The 22,824-nt window shown below is 39.8% G+C and overlaps 1 protein-coding gene across 21 annotated transcripts in view; it reads left to right on the top strand.

Annotated features, from left to right (window-relative positions):
- Positions 1-20,642, top strand: part of LOC126427195 (THAP domain-containing protein 1 B-like) — a 443,316-nt gene extending 422,674 nt beyond the window's left edge. For 15 of the 21 annotated variants that reach the window (XR_007576557.1, XR_007576561.1, XR_007576551.1 and 12 more), the window contains one exon: positions 20,137-20,641. Coding sequence is in view for 2 of the 21 variants with exons in the window: in XM_050089432.1 (XP_049945389.1) it covers positions 18,046-18,163; positions 18,310-18,338 (147 nt within the window). In the remaining 19 variants the exon portion in view is untranslated. Of the gene's footprint in view, positions 1-18,045; positions 18,164-18,309; positions 18,923-20,136 lie in introns of those variants that run through there. The other 6 variants (XR_007576562.1, XR_007576547.1, XR_007576563.1 and 3 more) reach the window with 2 other exon arrangements.
- The last annotated feature ends 2,182 nt before the right edge of the window (positions 20,643-22,824 follow it).

Raw genomic sequence — 22,824 nt, 5'->3', positions numbered from 1 at the left:
TCACCACAGTATCCCCTCCTCCATTGAACCTGATTTATTTTCAAAGAATATCCATAAGAATTTATTTTATTTACTAGCGATTCATGAAGAATATTAACACATTTAATCAGACTATGTGAGCGTGAGAGTAGTTGCCAATGGTAACTGAAGAAAAAATTAAAAATTTTATTTTCAATAAATGGAAATTTTATTCCGAAAAGCCTTTTTTTAAACAGATTTAAAATTATAATCAGAAAGCTCCCTTTTAAAATGGCTGTAGACACGACCGCTCACAACACCTCTTAAAGACTACACTGATGCAAATCTGCAACACACCAGATTACCCTAAATTAAAATTTTTAACACCTCACACAAACACATAATCTATGCGCCCTGTAAGAGGATTGTAAATGGTACAAAACACTCACATTAAAAATTATTTGCCACCAAAAGTGTAACTTGTTTTAAAAGAACTCTTACGGTGGAAGGGTGGCAACTTTATATGATAAATTGACCATTTAAATAAAATCCATGAAATGCAATTTTACATAAAATATACCAACATACTCTACATTACACATATACCACCTCGCAAGATGATAGGCAAGATAAAAACATATTTCAGGAATTCAGCCTTTACACCTTAAGCAATAAATTCGTTAACACCAAATCTGACAAACATGACATAGGCAGCTATTAACATATGGCAGATTGACGGGGGGATAACTGAACAACCTAAACTGCAGATTGCTCTAAGTTGCTCCCACTCCACAAGGGAAAATGGGCCACCCAATTCATAAATAACCAATTTCCCACAGGTGGGCAAGTAGAGAAGAATTGTGGGACGATCCCAAAACAAAGCAGCTGGTGACCTCACCAAGAAAACTAGTATAATTTAACAAGTAAATGAAACAACATATCTCCAATCACTTAATTTCTAATAAACTGTGATTTCCAGCGAAGACCTGGCGCAGCACCTCCAATGCTATCACTTATCAATGTCAGTGAAAATCTGAGTAGGGCAATGTAACAGATGAGATCATTAATGTAAACAAAAAAAAAAAAAAAACAATGGACACAAGATGGAACCTTTAACACCACATGTAATTAATTCCCAATCGGAGGAAGGCTGACTGCTTAGGTTTTTCACAACAACACCCTTTGTTTCCTGTTAGATAAGAGACAAACAATTTCATAGCACTGCCAGTGACACCATACTATTGTAACTTACTTAAGAGAATGATGTGGTTCACACAGTCAAAGGCTTTTGACAGGAACAGAAAATGCCAGTAGCCTCTAATAGCTTTCTCTATATCACAACATTTAAGTAACCCAAACTGTGACTTTGACAATATATTATTTGCAGTCAGGTGCTTGAGGATTACAGAAACAACTTAAGATAGAACTCAACTTGCACGAGCACTCTTTGATTAAATTCAAAAAAATGGTTCAAATGGCTCTGAGCACTATGAGACTTAACATCTTAGGTAATCAGTCCCTGAGAACTTAGAACTACTTGAACCTAACTAACCTAAGGACATAACACACATCCATGCTCAAGGCAGGATTCGAACCTGTGACCATAGCAGTCCCGCGGTTCTGGACTGCAGCGCCTAGAACCGCACAGCCACCGCAGCCGGCTTGATTAACTTCTTTTAATATATTGTCATACCCACTAGAATACTTGCATTTGAAGGATTTTATGATGGATGCTACTTCTCTGGGAGACCTGAGCGCCATTTCTATTTTAGTGAAGTTATTTTTAAAGACTTGTCTTGGATACACAATTGCACTGCCCACCGAACCTGATGACACCAAGCTGTCTGTAACAGAAATGAAGTACTTGTTTAAGAGGTTTGCAGCACTACATGCACTTGTTACCAAAGTCTCATTTATTTTTAGAGCTATCTGTTCCCCTTCCTTTTTGGCCCCACCTGTCTGTCTTCACTATATCCCATACAGATTTTGGTTTGTTGTTCGATGTAATTATCTTTTTCTCATAATAAACCTGCTTCGATTTCTGGATTACTTGCTTCAATATTTTGCAGTATTCTTTGTAATACATTACAGTGTTAACATCAGAGTTGTTCCTAGATAGTAGATACAGTCTCCTTTTTGTCCCACATGTTATATATATTCCTTGTGTAATCCTTGGTTTATTGTTTGAGTTCTGTGTGATTTGAGTTACCTTTAGCGAACAACAATTTTCAAAAGTGGAGGTAACTTTATTAGTGAATGCTTGGTATTTTCCATTTGAGTCAGAAGTGTTGTAAGCATATTTCCAGTTCATGTTTTTGAGCAATATCTAAATTTTCTACTTATGTATTATCCTCCTGTACTCAGATTTAATAGATGTTTTTTATCCTGAGAACTTTCAAAATATAACACTAGATGCTGCATGTCATGATCAGATAGCCCATTTACTATTGGTTTTGTGATATGCCTTTTTCCCCCTTGATTTGTATACAAAGATATTATGAATGGCAATCTCAGAGCATTTACATATCCTAGCTGCAAAGTCCACAGTGGGAACTAAATTGAAAGATGGTGTTACTGAGTACCATAATTGTTCTCTGACAAAAGCTTTTCAATAATCTCACATTAATATCACCAGTAACCACTATTTCCTTTTTTTTTACTGTGAGAAGGGACAACAGAGCTTCCATATTTCTTATGAAGAGGTTAAAATTTCCTGAAGGTGATCTGTACATACCTCTATTATAAAGGTCTTAATTATAAAACACTACTTCTGTTGCACAAGCTTCTAAGTGCTGCTCTGATCAAAATTTATTAATATCAATATTCTTGAAATCAAAACAGTTTCTGACAAACTGGCAACTCCTCCTTTGTCTATGTTATCTCTACAGAAGTAAGAAGCTAACTTTAATCCTGCAACATTTAACATATATAGAACAGTGGTAACATAACAGACTGTATAGGAACCTGGAGACTCCCCAACATGACGCAAGGCCAAACAAAGTTAGGAGATTAGTTCCCCATACATCTAAACTGTATAGTAATGGTGAAACTGAAAGGGAGTCGAGCTGAAAAACCATATCTTGAAAAGTAAAAAATATTCAAGAACCAACATAATAATTTAAAAAACTTGATCATTTCAAACAAACCATTACTGCTGTAGAATATAGGACTTCCTTGAATGTGATTTCTTGTGAATTATACTAAACATATTTTGGGTTGACATACAAAGCTAAACGGTTTCTTTAGAAATAAAAATGTTTGATTACGACCAGCATTACTACTCGAACTTACTCTTACACTTTTAGCATTTTGAATTCATGTTTAATATATTTTCAGTGAGGTATAAACTACATGAAACAATGTTCTTTTATCATGTGTTTGAGTTGTATCATATGCTGTTGTACAATGGATGACAGAGGTCACTTGAGGTACAATATGATACCACTTTGGAATTACAACAAAGTATCTGTACTTCTCTTACTTTGCTTTTTTCACCATCAGTCAACAGTCCAACTGAGCCCCTTGGTACTGTGAACTGTATAGTCATGTTTTTTGTATGTAAATTTCAACAAATGTTTAACATTCCTACAAATAACAAAATTTGGAAATAGGTCATGAACAAAGACACAGAACATGGAGAGAAACAGTCCACAATCAGCCACAGACGTGTTTAACTTAAACAGTTGTATCAACATAGGGTAGAATATTAAACCTTATCTGGATGAGACAAGATCAACAACAGCACATATTTGTGAGGGGTTTTTGGAGGTTTTGCTGCAACACAACCTGCACTGAGTTAATGCAGTTATCAGCTGTGTAAGCAATGTCTTGAGGACAATTGCTTTTGACTGAAATGAAGACTTACATCTAAGCCATGCCGGTTGCTCCAGTTGGGAGATAGGAATAAGCTAATTAGTGCCTGCACCTGGACAGGAGGGAGACAGGCAGATTATCTGAGCATCTTACAGGTAGTGTAAGAAGGAACATATTTAAGATGGAGTGAGATTACAGGGAGACAGTCGAATCAAATTAGAAATGAAAAGGACCAAAACTTTTCTTTACTGCTTGCTCAATATACAGATTGAATATCGTTGGGGATAGGCTACAACCCTGCCTCAATCCCTTCCCATCCACTGCTTCCCTTTGATGTCCCTCTACTCTTATAACTACCATCTGGTTTCTGTACAAATTGTAAATAGCCTTTCGCTCCCTGTATTTTACCCCTGCCACCTTTAGAATTTGAAAGAGAGTATTCCAGACAACATTGTCAAAAGCTTTCTCTAAGTCTACAAATGCTAGAAACCTAGGTTTGCCTTTCCTTAATCATTCCTCTAAGATAACTCGTAAAGTCAGTATTGCCTCACATGTTCCAACATTTCTACGGAATCCAAAGTGATCTTCCCTGAGGTTGGTACTACCAGTTTTTCCATTCGTCTGTAAAGAATTCAAGTGGGTATTTTGCAACTGTGACTTATTAAACTGATAGTTTGGTAATTTTCACATCTGTCAACACCTGCTTTCTTTGGAATTATTATATTCTTCTTGAAGTCTGAGGGTATTTCGCCTGTCTCATACATCTTGCTCACCAGATGGTAGAGTTTTGTCAGGACTGGCTCTCCCAAGGTTATCAGTAGTTCTAATGGAATGTTGTGTACTCCTTGTTTCGACTCTCCCTGAAACTCTGTACAACCTCTGGTTCTTTCAGTTTATCCAGGTCCCATCTCCTTAAATTCCCCCCTTTTTGCAGTTTCTTCAGTTTTAATCTACAGTTCATACCCAATAGATTGTGGTCAGAGGCTACATCTGTCCCTGGAAATGTCTTACAATTTAAAACCTTGTTCCTAAATCTCTGTCTTACTATTATATAATCTATCTGATACCTTTTAGTATCTCCAGGGTTGTTCCATGTATACAACCTTCTTTCATGATTCTTGAATCAAGTGTTAGCTATGATTAAGTTATGCTCTGTGCAAAATTCTACAAGGTGGCTTCCTCTTTCATTTCTTAGCCCCAATCCATTTTCACCTACTACATTTCCTTCTCTTCCTTTTCCTACTGTCGAATTCCAGTCACCAATGACTATTCAATTTTCGTCTCCATTCACTACCTGAATAATTTCTTACATCTCATCATACATTTCATCAGTTTCTTCATCATCTGCAGAGCTAGTTGGCATATATACTTGTACTACTGTAGTAGGCATGGGCTTCGTGTCTATCTTGGCCACAATAATGAGTTCATTATGCTGTTTGTAGTAGCTTACCTGCACTCCTATTTTCCTATTCATTACTGAAACTACTCCTGCATTACCCCTATTTGATTTTGTATTTATGATCCTGTATTCGCCTGACCAAAAGTCTTGTTCCTCCTGCCACCAAAGTTCACTAATTCTCACTATATCTAACTTTAACCTATCCATTTCCCTTTTTAAATTTTCTAACCTACCTGCCCGATTAAGGGATCTGACATTCCATGCTCCGATCCGTAGAACGCCAGTTTTCTTTCTCCTGATAACGACGTCCTCCTGAGTAGTCCCCACCTGGAGATCCGAATAGTGGACTATTTTACCTCCGGAATATTTTACCCAAAAGGACACCATCATCATTTAATCATACAGTAAAGCTGCATGCCCTTGGGAAAAATTACTGCTGTAGTTTCCCCTTGCTTTCAGCCGTTCGCAGTACCAGAACAGCAAGGCCATTTTGATTAGTGTTACAAGGCCAGATCAGTCAATCACCCAGACTGTTGCCCCTGCAACTATTGAAACGGCTGCTGCCCCTCTTCAGGAACCACACGTTCGTCTGGCCTCTCAACAGATACCCCTCCATTGTGGTTGCACCTACGGTACAGCTATCTGTATCGTTGAGGCATGCAAGCCTCCCCACCAACAGCAAGGTCCATGGTTCATGGGGGGGGGGGGGGGGGGGATTTCAGTTACTGCTCTTAAAATATCTTGGCAGGCTGTTCTACCACTTGTGTTTATTCATAAGTTTTTGTTTGTCTGAAGAATGGTATTGTGATCAGGTATCTTATTACACATATTTGATTAATCTTAATGGTACACGGAAAATAAAAAGTAACTGTGGAAGTAAATACGTCTTTTTATGTTTTCTTGTATCATGTCCTGACATGAGGTCCTTCCTACACAAGATTATACCTACTTAACCCAGTCCTTTTTTTGTAGCTCTTTGTCTTGGGTACGCATAACAAAATATTTATACTGGATAGCACCTTCGCGGATGTACATCTGGTGCAAGCGTTGCTGCTCTCATTTACAACAGCAGTGTTCTGTTACTGTGTGTACTAAACCAAAGAAATACTATTATTACAACATGCTACCATTTTGTCAAAAGGAAGGAATTATGTTTGAACCAAGAGCTCTAATGTTTATCCCCGAATTAATTAACATTTTGGTGATTAACACAACCTGAATTCAATATTATTCATCTGTGATAGATAATTTTAATCCAGAAAGTTACGCATATGCAGTGAAAGGTATCATGTACGTTTTATAATATTCTATTTAGCCTTCATCAGCATAACACTATTTAGCCAAGGTTTCCTGTACTTGGAATGTGTTAACTGTTTATGGATTCATCGCCTCAACAAATTCATTGTTTTAGTATGTAGACTACTCCATAATTTCATTGTAAGATGTGCATATTAACACTTTGACTGTACAGTATAACATTTAGTATTGCAGTTTTGGGCAACCTGTTTTTCCAGTTGGAAAGGAAGTTGCTTACAAAATGCTTGTTTTAGTGTGCACTCCTCTCATTCTTAGTTGTATGGGTAGCCACATTTTATGTTTAGTGCATCATTAGGAAGCTTTTCATCATAATTAGGGACTCTACAGTTCCATGGTGGAAAGCTAAACACACTATGTAACATTACTGACCTGGTTATATTGCTGGTATTCTTTTATACTGCTAAACTTTTGAAGTATCATTATCTGAAAGTGGTTGAAGATGTAGTCTAGTTCAGTGATGGGCATGATATCATTGATTTAAACTTGTCATTACTTCACATTTCTTAGTGCCAAAACACACAATGATGAAGATTAACTTTTTGTATAACTATTTTTATAGTTCAAATAGACCAAGTCAGCTACTACAATTGATGAACTCTAAACAGTGATGGGTTCTTTCCATGGCAAAGTCGTCATCCTAGTCTACAAAAAAGTAAACCTTCAGAAAATAGCATTTGAAAGAACTAAGTCACTGAAACTTTACTAACACTTTAACACAGAGAAGTTATGTGGATGACTACAGACAGATTTTTCAAACAAGTTCATTAAATAATCACACTGAGTGACTGTAACAGTAAGATCTGCTCATATTAGTGACTTTGACATTGAAATGTGGAGTACATATGGATTTTTACATTGAGATATTAAGATGAAAATAGTTAATCGTGACTCTGCCATGGAGAATTTACTGTAACAATTACTAGAACCTAAATTCCTATTGCTATATTAAGAGAACATTTCTGAAATTAGTGGCAATGACAATATTGGGAAGCAACTAATAATTTGGTTTATCTGAAAAGTTTGGTGGATTATTTTACTTATATCATGCACACTGCCGTGGGAATTTACCAAGCCTCTTGTAAATTTAACAGGATAGTAGTTTCCTCCATTTCTTAATTGTCAAATTACTCTGATAACCAAAGCTATTTTCTAGTTCAGAAAAATTACAGCAAGAAAATTATAACTACATCTATGATTTAATAAACATACTTAAAGGTCCAAATAATAATATTATTTTCTGGGTGTGGAAATCTAATTATGAATGACATTTTAGTTAATTAATTTTCACAAATAATAAAATGTTTACTGATAGAGTGAAATGAGGGCTTTCAAATAATTGATGTCATTCTGGAAATAAACAATTGTTAGCTCACAATATGTTCTTGAGCATATGGCTTCTGAATAAAGCAAATTACAGATTTCTCTTAAAAGAACACATACAATGTTTACATTAGCAGAACTCAGTTAAACTGACAGATAATGAATTTTACTGAAACATCACTTAAATAGGAATTTTGGTGCTTTGTGCAAATGTGGTACATCCACAACCAGTAGAATATAAAAAAAAAGAAATAAGAAAGTTATCTAAGTAGTAGATTTATACAAAATGCAGTTACTCCAACTTTACAAGTTTCAAGTTTGTCAACTGTAAAATAGAAGTACGTATTCTACTGTTCCCACCTTATAAAAGTTACAGCTGCAAGATCATGAAGGGAACATGGCATTAAAAAAAATGCTGTAAAATAATAATAGAGTACTTGTGTACGTAGTACACAGAGCTACAAAAGCAAACTTAAGAGAGTGGCATACAAGGGCAGTCAAATACGAAAAAGATGGAAAAATGTAAGTAAACTACTCATTAATACTGAAGTACTTGCCATAGTTGTTAACACATTTATTCCACTGTAATTGCCTTACAATGGTCAATGCCTTTGTGGAAAAATGTTTCCAGACACACACCTCTTTATCTGAAGCAAAGGGACAGCCATGAATGCCTTTCTTCAGCACTTTAAAAATATGGAAATCACATGGAGAGAGATTGGGACTTTATTGAGAATATGTGTTTCCCAGCAAAACTTCTACAACCTACTCTATACAGTCTTGGCAGGCATTTTACTGGCAGGTTGCTTAAACTATGATGCAGAGTTTTGTCTGGGAAGCTTTCACACAACCTCCATACAGTCCCAATCTTTCCTTATGTAATTTCCATATTTTTGGAGCCCTAAAGAAACATTCTTGGTCATTCGTTTGGTTCACACCAAGAGTTCGTACAACACCGCAAACATTTTTCCATGAAGCGATTGACCACCTAGTCTCACAGGGGCATAAATGTATTCACAGCTATGGTGATCACTTTAGAAATACTTAACAGTTAACTTACTTTTTTCTATCAATCTTGTTTTATGGAGCTTTCCTCTTCGTGTATTCTTTCTGAAGTTTTGCATCAGTGTAACCAAATACATTACAACAAAAAAAGATGAATGTGACAGGGTTCAGATCCCATACAGAGCCAATCACAAAATATTTTCATTTCATTCGTCACTTTCAAATTATTGTTTAATTCTGGTATGTTAACGCAATGCTAAATCTATAGTGGCAGATCCATGATTAGGTTGGGATTTCCTAATTAACGCATAGTAAGATAGAATTTTGCATGTGGGCAGTGCAAACCTACCCCTCTGACTCCAACCCCTCCCATCCCCCTCACCCCCTCCACCACACAAAAGTTCATAAGACCTATTTTGTTTATCAGTTTCTTTGAGTGGCAATGGCAGTGTGCGTAAACACAAACACACATACCTTACCACAGAGTCTGGCTGCCAAGGCCAGAATGTGAGCAGCAGTGCAAGATGCTCAAAGTCTTGCCTTGGCAGCCAGAGACTGTGGCCATGTCTGCGCATGTTGTGTTTGTGTGTTGTGTTGTGTGCTGTTTAAATCTAATGAAGACCTGTTTAGCCAAAAGCTGTGTTTGACAGTCTTTTTGTTGTGCCTATCTGCGAATCAGCAACTCCACTATATGGTGGGTAGCAACTATCCTTTTCATAAAGCTGTCGAACATATATCTTCATTTTTCATTGCTGTGACAAGACGAAGCAATGCAGGTACAGTTACTGGCATCAGTATTCTAAACCAAACAACTGCTTTGGTTGTTATAACCAGTGCTCGATTTGTGATGGTATGCCATACTGATACCTCTGACAAGTCACAGTACTGGTACCTCTTCTTTTTTATAAATCAAGCACTGGTCATAACTGTTACTACTTCAACATGTTTTATTCGAGATCATGTCACATCCAGAAGGTCAAACCAAACTGAACTTATCTAGTAGGAACTGTTGTAAATAAGTGTTCATTTTCATAGCCCATTATGTACTCTCACAGACTGATCAATCTGAAGTTACAAGCAGAGGAGAGGTGATTCGTGGAATGAATCAAAGAAAAAGAACTGAACACATGCCATATAAGAAGCTGTGTATCACTGGCCGAATGTGCTACAATTAGCTCATTATACCTTATTTTAAACATATACACAGTGAATCTTTGATGAGGCTCAAGTTGCACTCCGGCACAAATTTTCACATGTCACTAATATACCTAATACAGATGATGTCTAATAGTTCACAGTAAGCAAACAAATTTTGAATAATTGAATATATTATAACAACATTCCATGCAGAACCAATCACAACACAGATTCATGATTCTGTAATTACTTTCTGTGGGTGGGGATGGGAGCAGGGAATGTGAACAACACATGTATAAGATGGGAGAATACAACATACGTAAAAGACATACCGGTAACTCCTTTTGCAATAAACAAATTTATTTTACTGCTGTTGTTTTTAACATGTCATACTAAAAAATCACATTCACTGCAACAGTAACTCCAACACAAGAGGTAAACGTGTCATCCATGTCAATAAACATTTTATGACATGGGTTTTCACAGTGGAATGTAAACCATTTCATTTTCTTAAAGTGTATCTATGATACTACTACAGACAGTCATATAACATTATTAATATATTACCAGACACATTAATTTGACACAGATGGTAAAATAAAAATAATGATCTTGGGTACTGGCTGTTGCCTATCTCTAGTAACCATCCCAGAAAATATAGGGTGTTGGCAGAGAACGTTTGGTTGTGAAATCCTGTAGTCACTCTGTTGTGGTACTGGATTTGCAATGTGTTTCTGAAAATACATCAGAGATATATTGAATGAATTATTGCATATTTTAAGATAGAACCTGGCAGTAACGGAAAGAACAAACGTACGTAGAATAACATCATTAGATGTCAAATTAGAATAACATCAATAAATGTCAAATAAGAAAAGAATTATGTATGTACTGATCAGCAATATGAATTTTGTATGTAGAATACACAACTCTGTGGCCAATTAGGTCCAAATCATTTTCATAAAACTCCCACATTTAACTACATATTAAGTTGTTAAATGGTGGCACATTTAATCAGCTAATCTGATCATGTATTGCATGCACATGGCAACTGGACAGCTAAAGATAGTGATGCTACGGATTTACCGACACTCATTATATAGGTACGTGTTCAAGGCATTAAGCATTCTAGTATCACCTTCACATTATATACATTTACTAACATTTCTTGACATAAATAAACCATCACAATTTCAAAAGAATAGAAATTTATTCTACTCATTCATCATATTCTGTACATCCCACCAAGAAGGTGAAAAAGAATAGAAATTTCTTCTACTCTACCACCAAGGAGGTGAACCTACAGGTAGTAAGTGAAGGTTTGTTGTGCTCTCTTGTGGTGTGTTCAGGGTTTTCGTTTGTGTGCTATAATGGGCGCAGTCTGCTTTTGCTCATTATCCAGAATTGTTCGAGTGTCGGCTGTGTTTGTAGTGGAATTCGTTTCATTGAGTTAACGATTTTGTGTTAAGCTTAATATAGTGTTATTTATCGTAGATAGTGTGGTAATTTTAGTAAAATTAATCAGTTGTTGTTTTTTGTTCAGGAATGGATATGACGGATGCGACTACAACAGTAGTAAGTTGCATACAACACAGCTATGAAACTAAATCTGCCGTTTATAACGTTCACGAGTACAACACTACACGTGCAGCTGTAGTACATACAGTGCAAATAGATCCTATACATTTATATTCTATGGGAATATACGATATTCTAACCACAATCATTTTAACCGATCACACTGTTTGCATCCCAGAATCCGAATGTACATTACACTTCCTGTTTTCTCTCCAACAATTTTGTGTTCCGCTTTTCGTCTCTTAGAACTCACAATACCACAAAGCCCATTACTAACTAGAATTTACTTGCCTAGATTTCCAAAGCTGAGCGCCGGCGACGAAAGAAAAGCTTACTGTCATTTCAATACTGGAGAGAAGGAAGGCGAAAGTACGCTTGGAATTTCATACAAAAAACTAAACTATCATGCAATCATTAAATCGTTGAAAGTTACAGATTGGGCGGACAAGGAAGATAAACACGAAAATAAAAGTAAGGTGGGTGCTTTACTGTAAACTCGATATAGGTTTAAAACTAAGTTTCCGACTTCTTCGAAAGTCGAAGTTTGGAAATACTACCAGTCTACACGATTTGACCTTTAGCTTGAGGAGTTGCTTGTTGGGAATTACTGGGGGAGACTGGGATATATACAAATACGTCAGGCCCCATAACGCACTAGCTAACCATACTCAAATTGTTAACAGGAATGTTGGAAGTAGAAGATATATTTCATGTATAGTAAGGCACTGAAGAGATACAGACACACATATTGGGACGGAATATACAATCCGTACCTTGCAAAAATTGAGTTCAATTTAAGTATTCATAGCACCTAGGATTTTTTTTTTTTTTTTTTTTTTTTTTTTTTTTTTTTTTTTTTTTTTTGGTGCTGAAGTCTGATTAACTTCGTTGATTTTTACTTCTGTAGGGAATGGAAGGGGTAAAAATTTTCTCTTTATTTATTTATTCTTCTTTCAGCTTTAGTTTGGGCACACAGAAGGGTCCTTTAACTCGCTGCTTTTGGTGTGTGTTTGAAAACATGTGTGTAGAAGTGCTAAAGGACGATATGTCCTTAAATTATGGAGAAGTACGTAGGGATATCATTTACGGAGGCTCAAATACTATCGCCTTCGGTACTTTATATTTGTGGTTGCGTAAGGGTTCTACCGCCCCTACTGTGGTGAGTTGTGGTGTACTGTCACGTATCATGTCCAACTTCCGAAATAAGGTTCGTGCCTTCTCCTTGACCTTGTCTGAGAGGTAAGATTCGCTTAAGGCTCGATGAATGTCTTGATTTCGGATCCACCATTGGGCTCCTGTGATCCATCGCAGGCATCTGCTTTGTACAACCTGTAACTGCTTGTAGTTCGTGGCACACGTAGTACCCCAAGAGGTCGATCCATACAAAATGGGTGGTTCGACTGTGGCATGGTACAGCTGGAGTTTCGTGCGTTGGCTGAGGTATGAGCTCTTCAGAAAGGGGAGGAGAGCTCCCAGCATTTTGAGGCCAGACGTCTTCTTCTCCATAATGTGATGACTATACAACAGTTTGGCGTCTAGATGCACTCCCAGGTATTTTACAGTTGTTGCCCAGGGGAGTGGCTGGTCTGATATCCGCAGGCGGTCATTGACGATGGGTCTCCGACGTGTGAAGACAATAACTTTGGTTTTTTCCGCATTGACCGTTATTTTGTTCATGTGGGTCCAGTGGTCCACTAAATCTAGTTGGCGCTGCATCCGTGTGACGAGGTGGTCCATTCTGGTGCCTGCAGTCAGGAGCGCTGTGTCGTCGGCATAGAAACTGGCAGTAACATGTGGCACCGTCGGGAGGTCGTTAATATATAAATTAAACAGCAGTGGAGAGATGACCGATCCTTGTGGAAGTCCTTCAAGGACAGGCCGTGTTGTTGAATTCTTGTCATCAATGCGAACATATAGTCTGCGATCCTGAAGAAAATTGTCGAGAAGTTTTAAATAGCAGTCTGGTAGGGGAGTGGTACGTCGGAGCTTGACGATCAAGTTGCGTTGCCATACTTTATCGTAAGCCTTCTCTATATCGAGAAAGACTCCAATAGTATGTCGTTTCTTGTTGAAATTGTCCTGGATAGATTCCGTGATGCGCAGTAGTTGTAACTCAGCCGATAGCTTCGCCTGGAAGCCAAACTGCTCCGGTCGGATGATGTTGTGTGCCACAAGGATGTCCAGCAGGCGTTTCAGTAGGACACGTTCCAGTACCTTCCCCAGCGTCGACAGTAAACTTATGGGTCTGTAGCTGCCAGGGTGTGAGAGATCCTTGCCCGGTTTTGGTATTGGCACTATTCTGGCAATCTTCCATGCCTCTGGGAAGTATCCAATCCTGAGGCAGCTGTTCACTATCCGGGTGAGAAGCACAACAGGCTTTCTCGGGAGGTGTTTCAATTCCGTATTGCTGATTCTATCTGCTCCAGGTGAGGTGTGTTTGCTATACTTGATAATCCTCCGAATTTCCTCCGGCGTTGTCAGCTGGGGCATAGTGTTAGTCGGGGCGTCCCGAATAGCTTCCCATTCCGCCGCTGTGGCCTCCTCTGCACGGTGGAGTGCATCATCTCCATCCTCCGTGGGGGGCGTAGTCATCTGTTGTTGGTATGTATCCGCATACAGCTCCGCCTGCGCCAGTGAGTCGTACAAGAGGCCATGGGGTCCTCGAATTGCCCTTTTGGGGGGCTGTTGCTGTCTGAGACTTTTAACTATTCGCCATTCATCTTTGGTGCGTAATGGAAAGTTGTCCATTTTGAGTTCCCATGTGTGTTGCTTCCAGTCCTGAACCTTCCGCCGGAGTTCTCGGGTTAGTCTGTGAGTTTCCCGTCTATCGTCCGGATGGCGGTAACGGACCCATCGTTTCCGACAGCGATTGCGCCTTGTCTTAAGCTCCTGCAGTGGTGGTGGAAACTCGTCATAATTGACTTCCGGTTGCAGGTGCTCCGTGAGTGCTCGTTGTTTCGCACTGGTAATCTTCTTCGTGAGTACTGCGACTGCCACATCAATCGCTTCTCTTGTAGTAACAACCTGGGTTGGTCGCACATTGTTGTTGAGGTACGCTTGGAACTGCTGCCAGTCGTAAGTTCTTGTCGTCGGCAGTGGGAGTTGCAAAGTAGCCCTCTCTATGAGTCCTAACACCGGTCTGTGGTCCGACGAAAGATCATCCAGCGTTCGCAGATGGAGATTCGGATTGATGTTCTTGATTATGGCGATGTCTAGAACATCAGCGTCTTGTGTCTGGACGTAAGGTATCCTCGTCGGTTCCCGTGGTCCATGGACGGAAACATGTAAATTCTCAGCCAGTGCAAACAACATATGTCCTTTTGGGTTAGTCTTACGGGAATTCCAGGCAACATGTTTACTATTAAGATCCCCTCCAAGGAGGATCTTGTCGTAACCCTCTGTAACGGAGTAAAGATCTTCTGGGTGGAGAGGCTTCTTTGGGCTAAGGTATGCCGCAATACAGGTAATGTTTCCGAGCGTTGTGTGGATTGTTACTGCCGTGGCCTCTAAAGTCTGGAGTTGAGGTAAACGTTCTTGGTGGTGACGAATACATTTTTTGATCAGAACTGCGGTCCCTCCACCCCGTTGGTCCCGTCTGTCCGTCCGGTAGATGTGCATGTTCCTCAAGCGCAGGTCGGTTGACTCGCGAAGATGTGTTTCGGAGACAAATGCTACGTCTATCTTGTGGCGATGTAAGAAGTCCGTGAATTCTATTTTCTTCGGTTTCAGGCCGTTGGCATTCCAAATGCAGAAGTTAAGATTCCTCGCGTGATGCCGTCTATCCATTTAGGGTGTTTGAAAAGCTGTCAGTACGCTTTCTACAAGCGAGAGGATAGACGTCAGCTTCTGCTGGAGGGCGGTGAGTAGTTGAAGAATATCTGTTAACGCTGGTGTAAAGGTGGTCGACCAGGCAGATGACGTCTCCGCTGGTGTTGGAGTCGGCGGATGGGCATGTAGTGCTTCGGAGTACGTGCGCTGTTGTCTTGTCTGCCGTAGAGTCACTCTGGGTGCCGGTTGTGGTCGAGAGGCGATTGTTTCCACAGGGAGAGGTGCCGCTTGTTGTTGGGTGGCCGGAATCGCAGCCATGGCCGAGTTCTTAAAAATTAAGGGCCGTTGTGGGGTCGACTTCTTTGGTGTCCTTCTAGTATATTTCCGTAGGAGGTCTTGAAATTTGGGGCAGCCACGGAAGGTCGCTGGATGTTCTTGTTCACAATTGGCGCACTTTGGGGGCGCCGTCCTAGGATGGGTACAATTCGATGATTTATGGGATCCACCGCAGCGGACGCAGCGGGCTGGCATGCTGCAGTAGTTCGCTGTATGCTCGAAACGTTGGCAATGTCGGCACTGGACTGGTCCTTCTTTACTGTTATAGGTTTCTATTATCACTCGTGTGTAGAGCAGGTATTTGACATCATAGATCTTGTCACTGTCTTTTCCGGATGGGAGGGTGACTCGGTACACAGGTTGCGGTATCAATTGTTTCGTCTTCTCGTCGCGTTCCTTAAATTGGTAGACTTGTAGCACTTTGAAGCCTTTTTCCTTGAGGGCATAGTAAAGTTGTTCTTCGGTAACTTCCGCCGGAAGGCGTTTGACAACTACTTTCAGTTCCCTGTCTTCTGGTGCTTGATGTGTAAAATAGGAGAAGTTGTGGTTCGTGAAGAATTTTATTGCACGCCTTTGGTCTTCGAAGGACTCAAAGTGGTATTTGATGCGGTCCTTTTGGTATATAGCTTTAAGGTTGCCCTCTAGAAGTCCGTTGAGCGTTTCATTGAGGTGAACGTAATCCTTTGTGTAATAAATTGTGACTGGGGGCACTTTGCGAAGCACATTCTTGTCTCTGTCCACGGCTTCTGCGGCATTAGAAGTTTGTCCCTGCGGCTTGTTGGTGGTTGATGGAGGCGCAGCTTGAGGTGTCAGTGGGGCGAATCGGTTCGTTGTGGGGATGGTCTCCGTTCGTCTCTTAGCTGGGTTGGCTAAGTCCTTGGCTAATGCGTTGCTTCTGCGTCGTTTGTTGTGTACGAGCGTAAAGTCCCCCTCTGCGTGTAGGGAGTCGTTGTCGTTGTCTGCTGGAAAGGCCGCTGCCATCTCCGCGTCGTCGACCGTTTGGTGGGAGTGCTGTGATTCGACATCTGAGTCCACAGATGGAGATGCCAGACAGGTGTCGTTCTCCTGCTCTTGCGTTTCCCGTGAATAGCGGATAAGGCGTTGTATGTCCTTCAGCGTTTCTTTGTCCTCCTCCCGACATATATCGAGCCTTCTGGCGTAGTCCTGGCGGTCGTCTTCATTGCTGCGTCCGTCGTGATGTGATGTATGGCCGACGTCCGAATATGGTTTCGTCGTGTGGTGTGTAGTTTTCTGCGGTCGAATAGCGCCTGTCGATCGTCGTTCTATCCTGTCATGAACCGGTGCCGTAGCCTGGGTCGTCAACCTGGGATCCGTCCTGTGTGGAGCGGCCGCTGGAGCGTCCGGCGGGCCAGGCCCAACCGACCGACCAGCGGCCGACTCCAGCGCGTCCGAGGCGGCTGCCCCGGCCGCGCGCGCATCGTCCTCGCTCGTCGGCATCGCGAACCGTCCCTGTCCTGTCCAGCACCTAGGAGCAGAAAGTTGCCATATCTAAATAATACCTTACCAAGAAATTTTCTGGGAATAAAATATATTCTTCACAGACAAACCAAGGGCGAGGGTGGTTATTGCTATTTTATTAGCAGTATAGAAATAAATACTTGATATAACTACGGAATTGTTTCTTACTCTCAATATTTTCGTGCTGAACTTGTAAAGTAAAATAAGCAGCGCTTGAATACTTCCGTGTTTCTGGGCGCTGCCAACAGATGTCAGTGCGAGGCGCCACCTCAGAAAATATGGCGATCATTTTAGCTCCGTCTGCGATTCGTGACTGGCCGAAAACGAGTCGCATTGTAGCTACTACACCTAAAAACAAAGCTTACGCACACAATTCTGTGGGAGCTGTGACGTTGGCGTTCTGCGGTTGAGCAGTGCTATCTGTGGTAGAAGCGGTGTTTCATGTTTGGAAGCGTGGTCATTGCATGGGTTTGTTTTCATAGCAGTGACCGAAAGCTTGGCTTTGTTTTCGTAACATTTGTGGCGGAAATCTTGTTCTCACTGCCATATGCGATTCGGATTGTTATTGAGCATCTGCTCAAAATGCCACACAAGTGCTGTACGCCCTATTGTAGGGGAAACTACGACAACGGTTTAAAAGTTAGCGTCTTTTCATTCCCGTCTGATGAAGCATTAAGATTGAAACGGTTCGCTGCAGTTCATAGGAATGACTGGGAACCCAGTAAACAGTTCGTTGTAAGTATCTGTAATTTAACTTTATTTCTATATTGTTACTCTTTAATACTGTTATGTTACAGAACTGAAAATTCAAATCAATAGCCTATCTATAACGAAGCATTATACTTTTAAGCTCACTTTATGCAGTCCTCAGTTAGATTTCATTTGTCGGTTTACATTCTGCCTTTACGTTAACAAAAATATATGCTTCTTTTCAGATATGTGAACTGCATTTCACTGCAGACGACATTGAGAAAATTACCAGTGCTTACGACCCAAAACTGGCAAACTCTTTACAGTTTACAGCACCTTTGGACCGTCCACGTTTAAAGAAACGTTCGTGAAAATTGATCGTAAAGGGTACTTGTAATCAGTTTTCAGATTAATGTACAGGTTCCTTAATTTTCTTACGATATTGTTAAATATCTAAGATTATGAAACATTGCTATACGAATCTCATGTTTATCTCTCTCTATTTGCAGATGCTGTACCATCAAAGTTGCCAGGATGACCTACGTCTTTATCTTCAAAACAAGCACCAGCTCGAGAAGATCCAGAGAGGCGCGAATGTTTGGAGAACCAAGCACTTGAGAAAGTCATTGAGCACAGTGTGGAATCACACAATAAATGATGGAGAAGAGTTCATTTCCTAGTTTAGAAGATTTTAAATCAAAATTATCTGATTGTGAAAAGCACAGTGACTGGGTCACGGTAACCAAATCAAATAATTTGTGTCTTGTGTTAAAGGATGCTCCTTATCTAAGTGTTGTGTGTCATGTCGTTATAAATAGTGATTTAGTGTTAAGTGCATTTGTGAAGGAAGCTTAGCTAAATTGTGCTGGTAAGATAAAATTACCAAACCAAGTAAGTGATACTGGTACAGTTAGCAATATTTTGAAATAGTTGTATGTGATGTTTCATATAAATGAGGCTCCATTTGAGGCAAGTTTGTCTTGCATTGAAGACATTTTGGAAAACTTGTAATAAAAATTACCAGAAAGTGAGCATAAAATTAAATTTTTGAAGGAACAAGTTTCATTTCCAAGATTTAATAGTCCAACAGAGATTAGGTACGGGAGTGTTTCAATGATTTTATGGTCATTAGCTTATTCTATCAGGAGGTTTTTGAGGAGTGCTCGTAATTTTTCCATTCTCAGTCCCAGTACTTTGTCAAAACTTTGCAGTAAACTTCCAACTAACCCAATCATTGAGCTTCAGAGTGAGCAGTTTCTCAGTTACATACCACAAAAAGTTTGTGCTTTATCTGTGAATGATAAAACTGTCCTGTTGATGGATGAGATTTATTTAAAGTCACAACTTGACTATAAAGGTGGCAATGTTGTAGGTGGTGCTTTTAACACAGATGTGGTTTTGTGTTTATGTTTTTATGATCCAGAGTATGGATTCAGTGTACAAAGATGTGGTGCATATTCTCCCAGTTCACACAATTCAATTAAACTAGAAGCAGTGGGATTTCAGGTAATAGTAGTAGCTGACAATAATGCTATTAATAAGAAATCTATTTCATACTTTTCTTCCCTCCCCCCCCCCCCCCCTCCCTCCTAGTGTACAGATACAATAGGTTCATCCTGAGCAGACTTCTGCAGACCGCCCACTTTACTATTTTGTGGATACTGTGCACATTTTAAAATGTAAACGGAACAACTGGGGTAATGAAAAGGACCAAATTATATGCTTTCCTTCTTTTAGTGATAGCTTGAAGGTAGGTCTTGCTTCTGTTACAGCACTGAAGGGACTATATTTACTAGAAAAAGTTAAACTGTTGCAGTATGGCAGCACTTTAACACTTAAGTCACTATATCCAGATTCTTTTGAACGGCAAAAATGTGAAAATAGCATTGCGTATTTTTAATAACATGACAGTTGTTGCAATGCAACAACTAGGTGCAAGAAAGAATTTGAAAACTGGGAGAGTATTGCCACATTTGTAAAAATAATAAGTCAGTGGTTTGATATTAAATGTTGAAACGCTGCTGAAGGGTAAAAGGCTAAGAAATGTTTACCAAGAACAGATTACTCTCAATTCAAAACATATTCATGTCTTTTTGAGAAACTTTCTCTCGTGGTTGTGTTCATGGGAAGATTGCAATCGAGGAAAGAAATTGACCAGAGAAACACACTTTCCTCTCAAACATACTACTGCAGCCTTTATTGATTTTAGTGAATACTGGCTGTGTGAGAAGAAGAGAACATATTTGCTCTTTGGGAAAATACAGACAGACAGTTTGGACAGGTTTGGGAAATACCACCAACTTAATGGGGGAGGTTACCATGTATCGCTAAGGCAGGTATTTGAAACAGAAGGAAAATTAAGGGCCCAGAGTATGTTTTCTCTTGTATTAAAGTCCAAAGTGTTTGGTGATGTTGTTGGTAGACCTAATAATGTTGATGCTGCTTGTTGTAGAATCCCAGGCTTTCAAGATATCGACATCCCAGAGCTGTTAAATGTAGTAGTTGATGATAGTGATGTTGATGAAATAGACGAAAACACTTGGCCATTACTCCATTATATTGCTCACACCAAGTGCATCTAAAATAAATTGTCCATATTGTGAAGGGTTTGTAACATCCGAAGAAACAAGACAAGCAGATGATTTGATAATGGCAAATGACAGGGGAGGTTTAACATACCCTAGCAGTGATGTAGTCACATGTGTTTCCTATTTATACTTAACACTACAAAAAATTCTTAAAGAAAAGGAAAAATTTGTTCCTGCAACAAGTAAATCAAAGAAATGTGCTTGTGAGAGAAGCAGCCATTAATGTGCCAAAAGACTTCTTGGTTTCCATTGTATATTGACTTGCAGTGCAATTATTTTACTAAACAACTTTGTAAAACGAAAGAATGATGTGTGTGTGACAAAAGATGTAATTATTTACAAAAGAATGAAAAAGTCTTGACATCAGACTCCTTGTCACAAAAAATTGTGAAATAAATGTTTTCTGGACGTTTACTTATTAAAGTGAAGCTTGTTAAGTATCACATGCCCCTTTTTCATAAATTATTAAATGAAAAAACTTGTAATAAATGATTTACATTATTTGCGGTGAATTTTTAAGGTCCAAGCGTAATTTTATTAACAATCAAGGAAAATCATTATTACTTATGTAGTCTAAACTATCATGTGGAAGGTTACCTAATTATAAAATCGAATATGCAGCAAGGCAATGCTGTAAGTGCTTAAAATTTTGCATCGCATATAAAGTGGGTAGTGGTGACTGAAAAAATAGGATTAATGATTTGTTTTATTTGTAGGCTAATTTTGAAGGTCCTAGTGTATTTTTTTTATTTATTTTTTTTTTTTTTTTGTATTCAAGGAAAATCATTATTCATTAGGTAGTCGAAATATTGCGTTGGTTACCTAATTGTAAGATCTAATCAGCAGCAAGGTGACGCTATAAGTGCTTAAAATTCTAAAATGTAGGTAGTTGTGACTATATGAACAGCCTTTGAAGATATAGGATCCAATATTTATATAAATCTTTTTCACTCGATCGTGTTACGCCACAATTCATCATTTACAAACTAGGTGATACAGTATGCACTACTCTCTTAGTTGAAGGTTTCATTGTTTTCGTTACTTCTATCATTAGTTAAATAGCGAATGTGCATTCCCTTGCGCTACTTCAGTGCTAGTTTCTGAACTCAGTCGCAGAGCTGTGACGTCACAACAGGCGTTGTGAAGCTTTGTTTCTTGGTGGTGTTGATAGGAGAAGTACGATTAGGTTTGTTGAAACAGTCGCCGGTGGGCTCACACGCATGCGCGTTGCAAACAGAAAACGTACCATCGCCATGTTTTTTAAATTTTGCCTGTGTACTTTCTGTATGTCTTCACTAGCGTCATCAACCCCATATTTTCTCTGTTTTAACTTCTGCAACTTTTCCGTCACTTTACTGTTTTTAACAAAGTCACTGTTTTATTCCCTTTTTATATCGTTTGTCATCTTCCCATAATGTGTTTTTTTTCTCTATTCTTATTTCGGCTTTACACATCTATCGCCAGGGGGGATTGACATTCAGTAAGGGGAAAAAACTAACATCTCGAGGGTTGGATCCCCTCACTTCCAAATCGGAGGATTATGCCACCTGGGCTGCTCTCAAGGTGTCTTTGCCATCTGTCTGCCGGCTGCCGCCCGGTGCTCCCCACCACCACCTCCGCCGCCGGCGTCCCCCTGTCCTCATCACAGCCACCCTCCATATTTGTCTATTTCCCCATTTCAGTGACTCCTATTGCCAGTGGACAACGAATTCCATCATGGACATACCCACTAGCACCATCATTTACACCTCTACTTGCCCCACATCCATCATTACCTCATGAAGTGCCTCCCACTACCTTAAACAATGTCCTAACCTTGGCCTCGTCCTTCCTGCAACACCTGCTACGAATTCCACCCCACCCACTCCTCCAAATGCAAATCCTGAGCTCACTGTCCCCATTCACCACATTGACCAGCCCATCCATCCCATCAATTTCCTCCACCCTCCCCCTACAGCTGAAGACATCTGGTTCCTGTCCATTGTTCTGCAGAATATCCACCCACTGCAACATCCCCACACAATCCAGCAGATCTCCCTTGCTGCTGCTCCGTCTTCCATTTCAATAGCTACGCCACTTACTCTCACAACCAGGCCCACTTTATCTTCATATGCCTAGACACTTGTTTAAGCTCCTCTCTGCTCTTCCCCTCCCACTCTGCTGAGCTACTGACAGACAAAACAACGAAACTATCGTCTGAAGAACACGTGTCTGATTTCTACCAAACACATACAGGCCCATTCTGAGTGCTGCGCAGATTGCCAAAAGACTTCGTGATAGATTGGAACGGAAAGCCGGGTTTTTCTTAGTACGAAAACACACAGCAATCACAGACAATTCTAGCTACTTAACCCATGGCAGCAAATGGATAAATGTATGTACAATGATGCTGGGAGTGGAATGACAAATCGACATGATTGGGCTGAGCGCCCTTTA

This window comes from Schistocerca serialis, chromosome 11 (assembly GCF_023864345.2).
Source record: "Schistocerca serialis cubense isolate TAMUIC-IGC-003099 chromosome 11, iqSchSeri2.2, whole genome shotgun sequence".
Classification (NCBI taxonomy): domain Eukaryota; kingdom Metazoa; phylum Arthropoda; class Insecta; order Orthoptera; family Acrididae; genus Schistocerca; species Schistocerca serialis.
The sequence above is the reverse complement of the archived record's forward strand: the minus strand, read 5'-3'. Positions and strand labels throughout refer to the sequence as shown.